We start from the raw sequence: 15727 nt of genomic DNA on the forward strand, positions 1-15727 counted from the left end.
TTGGTCTGAAGAAACTCAGTGCAGTGAAGGTGTGGACTACACGACCCAACACGCAGCTGCTTGACACCCCCTCCTCCCAAACACTGCCCTGTAAACCAAAATAATGTGGGTGGGTTTGGTCTGAAGAAACTCAGTGAAGTGAAGGTGTGGACTACACGACCCAACAAGCAGCTGCTTGACACTGCACTACACTCTTACTAATATAGCCTTTGTTGATATTTTGCACCATTTTCTATAAGAGATTTCCCTTGTTAGCCAAGTCTTTTGTACTGTCCTTGTCCACACAGAGGTTCTGTCCTTAAAATGGCTTCTGACGAAGGGTCATGTGACCAGGCAAATCACTCAGTCTATAGTGTATTTAAATGGAAAGGCTGAGTGATGTGCCTGGAATTATTGTTGCCTGGCCACATAACCCTCCATCAGCGGCCATCTTGTGGACCGCAGAGAATATTTGCCCAACAAAGGAACCCGACTCATGAAATATAGCAAACGGCACATAGCAAACAAGTGCTGTGTTCATAAGTGTCATTACCTTAAAGGCAGGGCTTGACAAATTTCCTTGGAATCTAGGAGCCAGCTAAAGTTTTTTTTTTACCTTTTATAAAGCCTTTTTTTTTTCAGCGACAAAAATAACACCTCTTAAATTAACATATAAAGAAGTCTAGACCCAAACAACATGGGCATTGTTTATTATCAGTGTGCTATGACGTCACTGTGTGTGTAATCTCTGCGCTGTGACGTCACTGTGTGTATAATCCCTGCGCTGTGACATCACTGTGTGTATAATCCCTGCGCTGTGACGTCACTGTGTGTATAATCCCTGCGCTGTGACGTCACTGTGTGTATAATCCCTGCGCTGTGACGTCACTGTGTGTGTAATCCCTGCGCTGTGACGTCACTGTGTGTGTAATCCCTGCGCTGTGACGTCACTGTGTGTGTAATCCCTGCGCTGTGACATCACTGTGTGTGTAATCCCTGCGCTGTGACATCACTGTGTGTGTGTAATCCCTGCGCTGTGACATCACTGTGTGTGTGTAATCCCTGCGCTGTGACATCACTGTGTGTGTGTAATCCCTGCGCTGTGACATCACTGTGTGTGTGTAATCCCTGCGCTGTGACATCACTGTGTGTGTGTAATCCCTGCGCTGTGACATCACTGTGTGTGTGTAATCCCTGCGCTGTGACATCACTGTGTGTGTAATCCCTGCGCTGTGACATCACTGTGTGTGTGTAATCCCTGCGCTGTGACATCACTGTGTGTGTGTAATCCCTGCGCTGTGACATCACTGTGTGTGTGTAATCCCTGCGCTGTGACGTCACTGTGTGTATAATCCCTGCGCTGCAGCTGACTGAACTGAGATCCCTTCCCCAGGATGTTTGGTCCGGACTCATTCATCTCATAGAACTGCAGCTATGAAATCCACAGCGTATTGCAGCCAATACCAGCAAAATGGATAAAATTTTACCAAAAATCCTCACACTTCATAAAATCCACACGGAAATGAACCTACTGTGCACAATTCAAATCTGCACTGTGGTAATATAGGATTTTACCACGTGTAACTGAATTCCACAGCAAATCCACACGCTACATGTAGAGTTTGATATAAATTGAGTTTGCTATATCAGATGATTTAGCCATTTTGGAGTCTTATGGCAGCTCCTAGGAGACCTGTGTGGTATACAGCCTGTCACCCAGCTTTCCTGAGGAGAACATATCTCAGTATGGAAACATATAGAGAAGTCGTCAGATGATTTGGCCATTCAGCATTCTTAGTTCTCATAGGAGCTGCAACCCGGCTTTCCAAGACTCCTGAATGGGTAAATCATATGATATCGTATCTAAATGTTCCTATATGGAGATATATTCTCTTCAGGAGACCAGGAAAGCTGGGTGACAGACAGCCTGTATACCACACCGCTCTCCTAGGAGCTGCCACCAGGCTTTCTGTGTGGTGTACAGGCTGTCACCCAGCTTTCCTAGAAAGGGACAGAACTAAGAAGTGGCCGAATGGTAACTGCAGGGATGGAGGACGGTGCAGGAATGGCCATCAGTTGTGGCTAGCAGGAGCTCCGGCCTAATGACGGCAGCAGGTGTGCAGCTCCCCCCTGGGTTCATGGCCGTAGCAGGCAGACATTACAAACTTAGTGCAGAGCGCCTCATTTACAGCAGCAGAGCCGGCCGGATTGTCTTACCTCCACTTGTCCGCGAGTGCAGCGCCGCTAACTGTACTCCCGCTCTGCCTCCCCTGCACTAACTCCTCTCTCCCCGCCGAGGCTCTCTGACCGGCACACGGGCTCTGATGATAAGTATCGGCCGGGCTCCTGTAACTGCCCTGGAGATGACGCACGCTGCGACCGATAGATGGCGAGAGAGAGAGGCCAAACCACGATGGAGCCGAAAGCTGAGGGGTCCGGGCAGGGTGGCAGTCCGAACCTGGGCGCGCCGCGCAAGTGATAAAAAAAAAAAAGGTTTCATTTTGCTAGCGGTCCTAACCCTCCAGTGTCTGCGCCCGGCTGCGGGGCCTATTTTCAAGCAGAGGCAAATACCCAGGCACCAGGGCAAAATTCCTAGTCGCCATAGCGACCTGGCGCCTGGGATTTGTCGAACCCTGCCTTAAAGGGGTTGTCTCACTTCAGCAAGTGGCATTCATAATGTACAGAAAGTTAACACAAGGCACTTACTAATGTATTGTGATTGTCCATATTGCTTCCTTTGTTGGCTGGAGTCATTTTTCCATCACAATATACACTGCTTGTTTCAATGGTTATGACAACCCTGCAATCCATCAGCAGTGGCCGTGCTTGCACGCTACCGGAAAACGTGATGACCTCTCTGGTGGCCGAGACCGCGGGAGATCACATAGGCTGGTGCTTTTTCCTATAGTGTGCAAGCATAGCTACCGCTGATGGATTGCAGGGTGGTCGTAATCATGGAGACGAGCAATGTATATTGTGATGGAAAAATGAATCCATCCAGCGAAGGAGGCAATATGGAGAATCACAATATCTTAGTAAGTACTTTGTATTAACGTTGTCTACACGATAAATATAATTCTATGAAGTGACACAACCCTTTTAAGTTTTGAAGATTGCAAAAGATCTTTAAAAGGAATATCTTATATTGGGCTACTCGTTAGTTTCAGGATAGTCTGTGGCACTGGGCCTTGGAAAAAAAATTGCTGCACTGGAGATGTTACATGCCCTGGCCCATAGTACTCACCTGTAGGTCAGGCATAGTCTCAGCAGCTAAACCCTGGATTCCCAACCCACTTTACACAGTCTTTATAAATGGACTTCTAATATGTGTCATTTAGCACAATAGCGTAGCGCAGGTTTAGGTGTTCTTTAGTATTGTTAACATCTGAAACATCTGACTGTGTTACATTCAAATACCACATAAAGACATGTAGTAAGAAGGGTTGGCCCATTTCAACAACTTATCCCTTATCCAGTAGGTTTGGGATAAGTATCTGATCAGCAGGAGTCTGACCCTGGGGCCCCCAGTGGTGACTACATTGGAGGCCTGTGTTCTCCATGGAACTGTTGGAGAATGTCAAGTACAAGCACTTGGCTATCTCTGGCAGAGTGGCAGCACGCATGCATGTCCACCACTCCATTCAAACGGGTCACTATTTTTATAGATCAGCGGAGGGCCTTGGTAGTCGGACCACTGACATTCAGACACTTATTCCCTATCCCAGGGGTGGAGAACCTCCGTCCCCTGGGATCAATTTATGTGCCAGAACATATAGTGAAAATGCTAATGAGCACTTCCATTATGGAAGTGGTCATTAGCATGCGGGAGGCAAGGGAGGTGAGAACAGCACTGCACTGGCTGTCCTCATCTTCCCTGGTCTTCTTCCAGCCCCGCTTTGTGTCCTGACACATACAGGTCACAGTACATCGCGGCAGGAAGAAGACCAGGGAGGGTAAGTGAATCTGCCAAGTGGCAGCACCGTCTGGAGCCTGAGGTATGATTGGACGCTGGGGAGGGTCTGATCTGATCTGAGGCTGGGGAGGGTCTGATCTGATCTGAGGCTGGGGAGGGTTTGATCTGATCTGAGGCTGGGGAGGGTCTGATCTGATCTGAGGCTGGGGAGGGTCTGATCTGATCTGAGGCTGGGGAGGGTCTGATCTGATCTGAGGCTGGGGAGGGTCTGATCTGATCTGAGGCTGGGGAGGGTCTGATCTGACCTGAGGCTGGGGAGGGTCTGATCTGACCTGAGGCTGGGGAGGGTCTGATCTGACCTGAGGCTGGGGAGGGTCTGATCTGACCTGAGGCTGGGGAGGGTCTGATCTGACCTGAGGCTGGGGAGGGTCTGATCTGACCTGAGGCTGGGGAGGGTCTGATCTGACCTGAGGCTGGGGAGGGTCTGATCTGACCTGAGGCTGGGGAGGGTCTGATCTGACCTGAGGCTGGGGAGGGTCTGATCTGACCTGAGGCTGGGGAGGGTCTGATCTGACCTGAGGCTGGGGAGGGTCTGATCTGACCTGAGGCTGGGGAGGGTCTGATCTGACCTGAGGCTGGGGAGGGTCTGATCTGACCTGAGGCTGGGGAGGGTCTGATCTGACCTGAGGCTGGGGAGGGTCTGATCTGACCTGAGGCTGGGGAGGGTCTGATCTGACCTGAGGCTGGGGAGGGTCTGATCTGACCTGAGGCTGGGGAGGGTCTGATCTGACCTGAGGCTGGGGAGGGTCTGATCTGACCTGAGGCTGGTGAGGGTCTGATCTGATCTGAGGCTGGGGAGGGTCTGATCTGATCTGAGGCTGGGGAGGGTCTGATCTGAGGCTGGGGAGGGTCTGATCTGAGGCTGGGGAGGGTCTGATCTAAGGCTGACCAAATTTTGTATGGCGGGTAACGATGTTAAAAATATCCAAATGGACCTCGGCAGCAAAAAGGTTTCCCACCCCTGCCCTATCCCATCTATAAGGGATACATTGGAATGGGACAACTCATTTAAAGGGATTTAACAGGCTTGCAATATTGATTAAGGATAGTTCATAAATATCATACTGGTGGAGTTCCAATACCTGGTACTCCTACCAATCAGCTGTTACCTGTAAGGGAGCTGAGCTGCAGTAACCACATACGGGCACTACACTTTCAATGGAGCTGTGCATCCAGTATCGTTCTGGTGGCTTCAGGTAACAGCTGATTGTGGGGTTCCGGGTGTTGGACCCCCATCTATCTGATATTGATGACCTATCCTACAGGTTCCTATACTCCATGTGGATGTTGTAAAGCACCTCTGAACTGCTGTTAACAGGGGCAGTGCAGAAAATCAGGCTAGATGGTTGCCTTCGCAATGAAGTACAGAAAAATGGAATCCAAAAATGTTACAATCAAAAAGAATGTATGTCAGCGTTTAATTAGTAAAACGATATCGGTGATACATTCCTTTTAAAAGGGGTTGGTTTATTTTGAATTAAGAACTGTGATATTTTTGAGTTTTTGATAACCCTTTGTATGATGAGCTGTGCGCTTGATGTTGACGTATCATGAAAAAAGAGACTGATAATTCTTCCTATAATTCTTGATTAATCTTAATTTCCTTTTACTTTGTAATTTAAATTGGTATTTGGTCTTTTGGTGCTTGACAGGAAGAAAAAGTATCCAGATTTACTGAAATGGTTTTGCATAGAAACGATTGAAGTGTGCTGCCCTCCTGGGACTTACGGACCTGACTGCTTAGGTAAGGAGCAGTGGATTAAAATAATCTATATATTTTGCATACGGTACTTTGTACCTGATTATGAGTGTAAAAAAATTAATAGGTTTTTAACTTCCATTTTAAGCATAATCAGTGTTTTGTTTTTATTTTTTTATAATCTAGCTTGTCTAGGTGGAGCAGAACGGCCATGTCACGGGAATGGATTTTGTAGTGGTGACGGTACCAGACGTGGAGATGGATTGTGCAGTTGCAAGGCAGAGTATTCTGGGCCATTTTGCCTTGAATGTGCAGATGGATACTTCAATTCAGAAAAAAATGACACTCACTCTGTCTGTACTGGTAATGGCTATTTCTACTATATTTTATATGCAGATTAACCTAAAGGAAACCCTTCAGATTGTTCCAGAGCAGAAAGAACTGGGCAGATTTTTGGGGAAATTATTTTTTTCTGGTCTTCCTACTGTGAGCGTTCCTAGTGAGTGATTGACAGCTATCTATGTATGGAAGGCAGTCAATCACTGATTAGGACTTCCCACTGGACTCCTAACTAAATGTATATGTCAGGAGGTAGATCATTTAAATCTATACGTTATAACTGAAAGTCAAGAATACAGAGTGGAAGTGATTTTAAAAAAAAATGCAAATCGACCTCCCTGTTAAAAGTCCCAGCCAAATTGGTATGTTCTTGCATTGACAATGTATGTATATGATTTTGCAGTAGCAATAGGAAGGATGGTCATGGGTTTCTCAAACGAATACTTCTAAAAGTAAACTTCTCCGTCATCTTTCCTCTATTCAGCTTGCCACGAATCCTGTAAAACATGTGATGGCCCATCTAACACAGGCTGCAAAGAATGTGAGGAAGGGTGGACCAAAGGAGATGACGGCTGTGTGGGTTAGTGTCTCTTTATGGTGTACTTTTCATTTGGAATAAATTAAAGAAGGAACACTGCTCGTTTTAGTATTTAAGAGGAGCATTTAGTGTAATTGTGCTGAGATTGACTAAAGAATGCATGATTGGGTTCTCCTGAATGTTGGCTTTCTAGTTTATGCACCCAAAAGTAAAGTCTGCAACTTAGTGGAAAGCCACCACTGTTAGGAGATGACTGGCTGGCTGCGAGACTGCTTTGTCTGTGTCCTCATGACAACTCTTAGTTGTATCATAGTAATTTTGAAAAACCACTTTAATATTTCTAAGCATTTTCAATATCTTCTATTGTTTGGTTCTTTAGATGTTGATGAATGTGCAGCAGAAAACCTTCCATGTAAAGAGGACCAGTACTGTGTGAACATAGAAGGATCTTTTTCTTGCATAGGTGAGTATATTTTATGTTCCTAATAAGTAATTTTGTAACACCTTCCTGTTCTTTGCTTGCATATGTAAGGATCAGAGCACCTCAGTGCTTCCTACATTCATCTTCTACTTGTCTAGTTTTTCCACATTTATTTAGGTTGTTAGAAAACAAGAGAACCAGTCAGAATATTCAGTGCATTTCTAAGGCAAATTTCACACTGGCATTGTTAAATCCGGTATTTTGAGATCCGGCAGTGGAATTAAATGGATCCGTTTTGATTTTGCACATCTGGATGCATCCATTCCGTTAGGATGTGGTTGTGTGAAATCAAAACGGAAAAAAAAAACTGATCCGTCATCATTGACTTACATTGTTTTCAGCGCCAGATCTGTTTTTGACTGGACACAAAACCTCAAAACGGAATGCTGCCAGAAGGGAAGACATCCTGATGCATCCTGAACAGATCTCTTTCCATTCAGAATGCATAAGGACTAAACGGACACTTTGTTTCTGGTATTGAGATGCTCTGTCGGAGCTCAACACCGGAAAACAACAACGCAAGTGTGAAAGTAGCTTAGCTTGTTATTGACTGTACATGTTGGAATGAGTGACCTGTCTAAGGCCAGCGCTGAATGTGAGCAGAGAAATGAAGCCTTTCTCTCTGAGGCTAGCTGAGATGCAGGGTCATTCAAAGACAGTGGGGACATTCAGACTTGACATTGTTTTCTGTGTGGACAAATGCAGTGAAGCCCACACCCCTTAATGCCAGAAAAAGTGGAGTAGTAACTTTATTACTATGGCATTTTGCCATATTTGTAATGTACTGTACTGTACCAGAAAACAGGTACAATTACATTTGATAAATCTGTCCATTGTGTCCAACCTTCTATTAGAAATGTGTGCCAGAACACTGTATATGAAAGACTCTCCCTTAGACCCCATTCACACAACTGTCCACTGTTTTGGTCCGCATCCTATCCACATTTTTTTGCGGATTGGATGCAGACCCATTTATTTCAATGGGACTGTATAAAATGGGACAGCACACTGTGCTCTGAGCATCCATGTGTCTATTCCTGAGTCCCACAAAAAAAGATAGTACATGTCCTATTCTTGTCAGTTTTGAAGACAAAGATAGGTATTGATACAGTGGGTCCACAAAAACGGATGCAACACAGATGTCATCATATTTTTGGCGGATCTACATGAATGCACCCTTATAAGACATTATAGGGAGGAGGCGGGGTGACAGAACCTCCAAAGCAAAATTATGCTTCATTGCTTTTCCAGGAGAATATGTGTTCCGTATCAGATAAAATCCTAGAAAAAGCGGCCGATAAAAAGAAGGGCTTTCCAGAAGAAGTAAAAAGAAAACTTTTTCGTCCATTCAATTCGCAATCCAGACCCTATAGGGGAAAATAAAAAAAGGCACTGGAGCTGTCAGAGGTTGAGGAATTTTCTGACCCAGTAGGAATTTGTAACATCAGACATCGTGAAGAACGGTTGCAAAATAGAATTTGCCTCAAACCCCCCCAAAAAAAAAAAGATTTCAGACCACTACCCACAGTTCCACCATTTAATAAAAAATATTGCAGGGAATTCTAGAATTAAAAAAACAGGTGTATTAAAAAAATGTACCCGAGACAGAAAAAGGGAAAGGGTTCTATTCAAGGCTATTCCTAGTCCAAAAACCAGACAAATCCTTCCATACCATCATAAACTTAAAGGATTTAAACAATTCAATAACATAAAGAAAGTTCAAGATGGAATCAATTTCGTCCATTGTCCCCCTAATCAAAAAGGGAGCCTACATGACATCTATCGATCTCAAAGATGCCTATTATCCTAATCCTATCCATCTAAACTCACAAAAGTATCTCCGATTTGCACTAAAAGATCCCGGGGACATATTGCACCATTTCCAATTCTCCGCCTTTGCATTCAATATTTCCTCAGCACCAAGAATCTTCACAAAGTTGGTAGTAGAAATGATATCTCCTCTCAGACAAGAGGGTCTGTTAATCTTAATACTTGGACGATTTTCTCATAGTAGGAAATTCAGAAGAAGCAGTCAGACAGACTATTTTTTGCAAAAAATATCTGACTTGGGTTGGTTAATAAATGTAAAAAAGTCCTACTTAATCCCGTCACCCAACAGGAAGTTTCTAGGAGTAAGGTTGGACTCAGTATCACAAACATCATCTCCTCCACAATAGAAGATAGAAGCCATCATAGAAAAAATTAAAAATTTCTAATCTCAAAACCGGTGCTCAATCAGGAAGGCTATGAGCATTCTAGCGGTAGCCTGGTGTCTGGCCCGCACCAAAACTATGCAAACCTGGATCTTAGGGAGTTTGAACAAAAAGCAATCGTCCCTAGACAAAACAATAGTCATTCCATACCCCGTAAAATCAGATCGGAATTGGTGGAAGAAAAAGATAAATTTATCTAAGGGCGTCATCTGGCTAAAAAACTGAGATAAAGATCATAACGTATGCAACTAGTGTGGGTTGGGGAGCAAAGGTAGCCTCCTCAAACTGGCAAGGAAGGTGGCCAGAAGAGATAAAAAAAAAAAACTAATCCTCAAATTACAGAGATTTGCGTGCGGTCTGGGAGACTCTAAAAGTAACTCAAAGTCTGTTAAGAAAAAAAAACATCTAAGAAATGTTTCTGACAATACAACAGCGGTCGCTTATTTAAAGCATCAGGGTGGTACGAGGTCCCCAAGTTTGAAATTTCTAGTGGAATTTTTATTTCCTGGGCAGAAAAAAATGTTCTATCCATTACAGTGGTTCATCTCAGAGGATCAAAGAATTTAGAGTCAGATTTCCTGAGCAGAGAGACCCTAGACCCAGGGGAATGGTCTTTAAATCCAGGAATCTTTCAATAAATATCCACCAAATGGGGCTTGCTGCAAATAGATCTGTTCGCCTCAAAAAGAAATGCAAAGGTCATGTGCTTTTGTTCTTTAGATCCCAGAGAAAAGCCATGGGCAGTAGACGCTTTCTCAGTAAAATGGACATCTAGCATACGCTTTCCCTCCTTGGGTGCTAATCCCCTGCGTTCTACAAAAAATTCTAACAGACCCAGTAACGGTGATACTAATAACCCCCTACTATATATAATTAGGGAAAATACTTGATATCACCCACTAAGGTAATTTGTAAACACTGAAGTGAGAGAGTGTTTAAACTCAATTTTTTTATTCTAATGACATCCATGACTTAAAAAAGATAACTTGGACAATCCATTTAATTATTATGCCGCTTCATGAAGATTTTAAATTTGAGTCTCTAAATGAAGTAGTATTTCATACCTAGTAATAATTGTTTTGTCATGCTAGGATGTGATGAAAGTTGTGCAGGATGCTCCGGGGAGGGTCCAGATAAATGTAAAGACTGTGCGAATGGATATGTGTTAGAAGATGACAAATGTACAGGCAAGTATACATTTACTTATTAAATGGGTTATCTCTCTTCAGCAAATGACACTTGTCATGTAGAGAAAATTAATACAAGGCACTTGCTAATGTATTGGGATTGTCCATATTGCTTCCTTTGCTGGTTTGATTTATTTTTCCATTGCATTATACTCATTTCCATGCTTATGACCACCCTGCAATCAATCGGCCCCAGAGAGTCAGGATCTAGGAAACAGGCAGAAGACAGTACACTGACAGACAAATGGATTCTAGCTCTTTACAGATTCTTGCAGGCTAGAGACACCTGACAGAATCTACAGAGATCAATTGCTCAGGCAAGGAAGTGAGGAAGCAGCAAAGCTTATATAGCCTAGGCCAGTGATGGCAAACCTATGGCACGGGTGCCTTGGAAAAAGTCTATGGCGTACCAGTATGCTTTAGACTTTTCCTGCCATTCATCAGCACAGGACGCACTATGAACAGCACAGGCAGCACAAAGAACGTAGGCTATTAAGCTATTATAGCTAAATGATAAAGTACATGGAAGATATACTATATTGGTGTTCAGGTTAAATTGCCGTGTTGGCACTTTGCGATAAATAAGTGGGTATTTGGTTGCAGTTTGGGCACTCTGTCTCTAAAAGGTTCACCATCACTGCGCTAGGCTGATGAGCAATTGGAAACAGCCTCACAGCAGCGAACAGAGCCAGAGATGGTTAACCCTTGCAGTACTACAACTGAGGTGAGCTACTACAAACAATTGCCCTTATTCACACACAGGAAGCAGGCGGCCATGTACCGCCATTGTAATACATGGTCCTTCATACATACCTACACATACATTTTTACATCAATAACTGATCCATCTGTTTATTTGAATGCAACTGTTGAATTATTGAACTATGTGAAGCTGTTTATGAAAGTTTGTATTCAGTTACAGAAAATTGGTTTGTGAGCTCAGCGTTAAAGAACGGTTCCATCTCGGGATAAGACATTTTTTATTGTCTTATAAATGTATATGTAATGTTTCTTTCCCTTCCAGATATCAACGAGTGTGACAGTTCTGACCAGGTCTGTTTAAGAGACAATGAGAACTGTGTGAACACTCATGGAAGCTATAAATGTGTTTGTGCAGAAGGATTTGAAGACAGAGATGGAAAATGCGAGGAGATCACGAAGACAGGTAATAATTATTAGAGGACATTTGCCCTCCAAGATATGTCGTTGAATTTGCTATGTGTCATAAAGTCATGAAATAAACAGCTAGGTGCCGCTAATTAACTACCCTTGATTAACTGATCCTCGGCAAGTGTCATCACCTCTGTAACAGCAGAGGTTTGGGCAGTTTGCTGGTCTGGAGCATTCAGGTGTGTTACACAATGCCAAAGAGGAAAGACCTCAGCAATGATCTTAGAGAAGAAATCATTGCTTCCCATCAGTCACTGAAGGGTTATAAGGTCATTTCCAAACAATTTCAAAGTCCATCATTCAACAGTGAGAAAGATTATTCACAAGCGGAAAACAGACAGATAAGTCTTTCCAGGAGTGGATGTCCCAGCAAATTCACCCCAAGTTCAGACCATGCAATGTTAAGTGAAATTGGGAAACTCACAGGCGCTAGATCGAAGACTATGCAGGCTTCAGCTAACATGTTTAATGTTCATGACTGTACAATTGGGAAAATACTGAATATGTTTGGCCATAATGCACAGGGCCACATTTGGCAAAAAGTCTAGGGGTGCACCGAAATTCCGGCGGCCGAAAATGGGCCTAATCCATTTTGGCCGATATTGGTACATATCGGCAGAAAATATGGTTGGTTATATACGTTCGGGCGGCCGGCCGGCAGCGCCCCTCATGCTGTGCCTCCTAAACGCTTGCCGCTCTAAAGAATCTCCGGCTCAGTGCTGCGCAGCCTGCTGTGTCTGCTCTGTGCTACTGCTGTTGTTAGTGTAGCGTGGCCGATCTCTGTTCGTTCCGCGGTACAGGAGCTTTTGTTTCCTGTACCCGGCCGGACTGACAGGAAGTGCTCACTTAGTGTGCACTTCCTTTCAGTCCGGCCGGGTACAAGAAACAAATGCTCCTGTACCGCGGACTGAACAGAGCTCGGCCACGCTACACAGGCTACACTAGAGGTCACAAGGGAGGGGGAGGGGGGGGCAGTGTAAAATGAGAGTGACAAGGGTGTGTGTAAAATGAGAGTGACAAGGGGGGGGGTAGAATGAGAGTGACAAGGGGGGGGGGGGTAGAATGAGAGTGACAAGGGGGGGGGGTAGAATGAGAGTGACAAGGGAGGGGGGGTAGAATGAGAGTGACAAGGGAGGGGGGGTAGAATGAGAGTGACAAGGGAGGGGGAGTAGAATGAGAGTGACAAGGGGGGGAGGGGGAGTAGAATGAGAGTGACAAGGGGGGGAGGGGGAGTAGAATGAGAGTGACAAGGGGGGGAGGGGGAGTAGAATGAGAGTGACAAGGGGGGGAGGGGTAGAATGAGAGTGACAAGGGGGGGAGGGGTAGAATGAGAGTGACAAGGGGGGGGGTAGAATGAGAGTGACAAGGGAGGGGGTAGAATGAGAGTGACAAGGGAGGGGGGGTAGAATAAGAGTGACAAGGGAGGGGGGGAAATGAGAGTGACAAGGGAGGGAGGGGGGAGAGAGTGACAAAGGAGGGAGGGGGAGAGTGACATTTTTTTTAAAATAACCACTTTGGGTGGCATTGTGTGTATAATATCTATGTATCTGTTTAACTTTATATTTTAATTCACTTTCCTTTTTTTTTACTTAAAAAAAGTATTTTTAAAGTATTTGGGGAAAAAAGGCAGTTTCGGTTTTCGGTCAAGGGCATCCTGAATTTTCGGTTCCGGTTTCGGACCAGAATTTTCATTTCGGTGCACCCCTAGCAAAAACCAAGCACAGCATATCAGCACAAACATCTTATACCACCTGTTCAAACCCCAGATCAGACCTCCATGTCAGACATCAGATCAAACTAACATAAATTAACTTCCTGCTCCGCTGCTACTCTCCAGGTTCAGCTGTCGCCCCTGCAGTTACTATTCCCTGGTCTTCTGTGGGCCGCGCTGCACTGTGACCTGACTGCAGACCATGTCGGGTCAGAGTGTGCACATTATGTCCTAACGCTGTGCAGGGCTACAGTCGTTGCTCGCCACACCTCCTGGATACTAGAGGACACTTCCATAATGGAAGCATTCGCTAGTATTCACTTTATAAGATGCACTGCCATTTCCCCCCCACTTTTGGGGGTAAAATGCATCTTATAAACCGTAAAATATGGTATATGCTTTCATTTTTATTCATAACACTGCAAAAGGGGGTGATTTTAATTTCTAATTCATTTAGGCTTGTTTTATATTTAGAAAAAAATATTTTTTACCTTTTTTTAAACTCTATTTTTAGTCGTCGTCCCCCCCCCCTTGAACATGTGATTGTTAGGTTGCAGATACCATAGACTGCAATGATTGCGTATATGATAATCGTTTACGATTGCTGTGTATGATAAAAATGCTGCATTCCTATTAAGCTGTGCCACAAGCAAGCACAAAAGACTCTCTGCTGCCATAGCAATACTCCTAAAGGGATATACAACTCGAAATCCTCACAGTCCAAATCGCAACACGTTTCCCTGCAATGTACGTATCGTTAGGGGACACAAATCACAAGGTGCAAATGAATAGCTCAATTAGATTATATCACCATATCAAAGTTAGCCATAGCCACTCAACAGTAGATAATTAAATTGCTAACTGATTAGATCAGAGGAGGGAAACGCCGAGCTGTAAAGACCCTGTGGATTATTGACATATGGAACAACAGACACAGTGCACCAAGATAGTTCTGCTGATCATGGTAGATCGTTACCACAATGTAACGATCTACCAGAACTCAATGTATCCCTGAAGTAGACGTATATCACTGACATGTACTGGATTCTAGATATGACCCATTTCAAATACCAGCTTTAACATCTCACAGTCAAGATGATAAAGTGCATCAAAGACAGCTCACTGATATTGATAATATTCTGAGCTCATATACTTGCATGACCGTGTGCAATCTATAGCCTTAGGGTTCGGAGTCACCAGTAGTATATCCTGCAACTCATACCCCCTTTGGAAACGGTAGGCAAATTCCAAGGCCATCTATGGGTTAATACTTCTTTCGTCGTGATAGACAGCTCTATTTCCCTATCATCGGGTTTGGACCTGAGAGGTAAGACTTCCTGTTGTGTGACTTTTAGCAGGGCCTCAGATAAAATGCTGGAAACCGCCCGCATTATCATCTGAACCACGCATGGTGGCGTATTCCCTCACTATAGGGGAACATCTTTCTAGCAGCAGGACTCCTGGGGCATGAGTTGCAGGATGGACCACTGGTGACTCTGAACCCTGAGGCTATCCCACGCACATGGTTATGCAGGTTTGAGTTTGTCTGACCATTGCGCACTTTATCGCCACGATTGTGAGATGTTAATACCGGTAGAAGATGTTAATGCTCCGTTATTAACCATCTGTTTACTGCTTAGAAGATGAAGAGGAGGCAGAACAGAACATGTCTACCAGTGCAGTAGAAGATTCTCTGGACGTGCACGAAGATTTATGACGGACACCGGCTTAACATTAATTTAAGTATTGTTTTAAGTTATTGGACTCCATCTCTACACTCAGCATACTGTGGATTACAGGTTCTGTTAACCTGATATAAATGCCCCTTATCTGGTATTCAGATTGGATTTGTCCTAAACGTTGTACATGCCCCTTTTCAATATAAGTGAGATGTGTCTTTTATTTTGATATAATACTTTCTAATAAACGTTCATTCAGTTTCCACATCTGTCATTCCTCACAATCTCTTGTTCCATTTAAAAACTAATGAATGTCCAAACCCCAAAAAATAAAAATAGAGACAGCACGTCCAAAAGGCGGAACTTTATTCCAGATGCTTTCTGGAATCAAGTTCCGCCTTTTGGACGTGCTGTCTCCATTTTTTTATTTTTTGGACATTCATTAGTTGTTATTTTTGGGGGGCTTTTACCACCTCCCCTGGAGACGAGCACCCGCAGCATTATTACTTAGGAGTGCTGTTCACCCGTATTGTTCCATTTAAAGAGACCCTTTCGCTGATTTATACATGTAAAAATAATTACTGTTCATAGTTGAGTTGTTTTAGAGGAGGACAATAAGGAAGAAAAATATTTTTCATTAGACCTCTTATCAGACCACCAATCAGACCCGCAATGTTAATAAGACCCCAATAAACCTAAGATCTGACCTCAGCTCAGGCCCCAATGTGAATGACCCCAGATAAGAGCCCCAATATAAA

General features: G+C 44.0%; 1 protein-coding gene across 2 annotated transcripts in view; it reads left to right on the plus strand.

The window, feature by feature from the left end:
• The window catches only part of CRELD2 (cysteine rich with EGF like domains 2), a 28663-nt gene extending 13429 nt beyond the window's left edge, over nucleotides 1-15234 (plus strand). Inside the window, exons 4-10 of one of the 2 annotated variants that reach the window (XM_044280245.1) lie at nucleotides 5605-5696; nucleotides 5838-6014; nucleotides 6475-6570; nucleotides 6908-6991; nucleotides 10314-10409; nucleotides 11434-11574; nucleotides 14934-15234. In XM_044280245.1, coding sequence (XP_044136180.1) covers nucleotides 5605-5696; nucleotides 5838-6014; nucleotides 6475-6570; nucleotides 6908-6991; nucleotides 10314-10409; nucleotides 11434-11574; nucleotides 14934-15007 — 760 coding nt within the window. In that variant the 3' untranslated portion in view covers nucleotides 15008-15234. Of the gene's footprint in view, nucleotides 1-5604; nucleotides 5697-5837; nucleotides 6015-6474; nucleotides 6571-6907; nucleotides 6992-10313; nucleotides 10410-11433; nucleotides 11575-14930 lie in introns of both variants that reach the window. The other variant, XM_044280244.1, reaches the window with a different exon arrangement.
• The last annotated feature ends 493 nt before the right edge of the window (nucleotides 15235-15727 follow it).

This window comes from Bufo gargarizans, chromosome 2, assembly GCF_014858855.1.
Source record: "Bufo gargarizans isolate SCDJY-AF-19 chromosome 2, ASM1485885v1, whole genome shotgun sequence".
Lineage (NCBI taxonomy): Eukaryota > Metazoa > Chordata > Amphibia > Anura > Bufonidae > Bufo > Bufo gargarizans.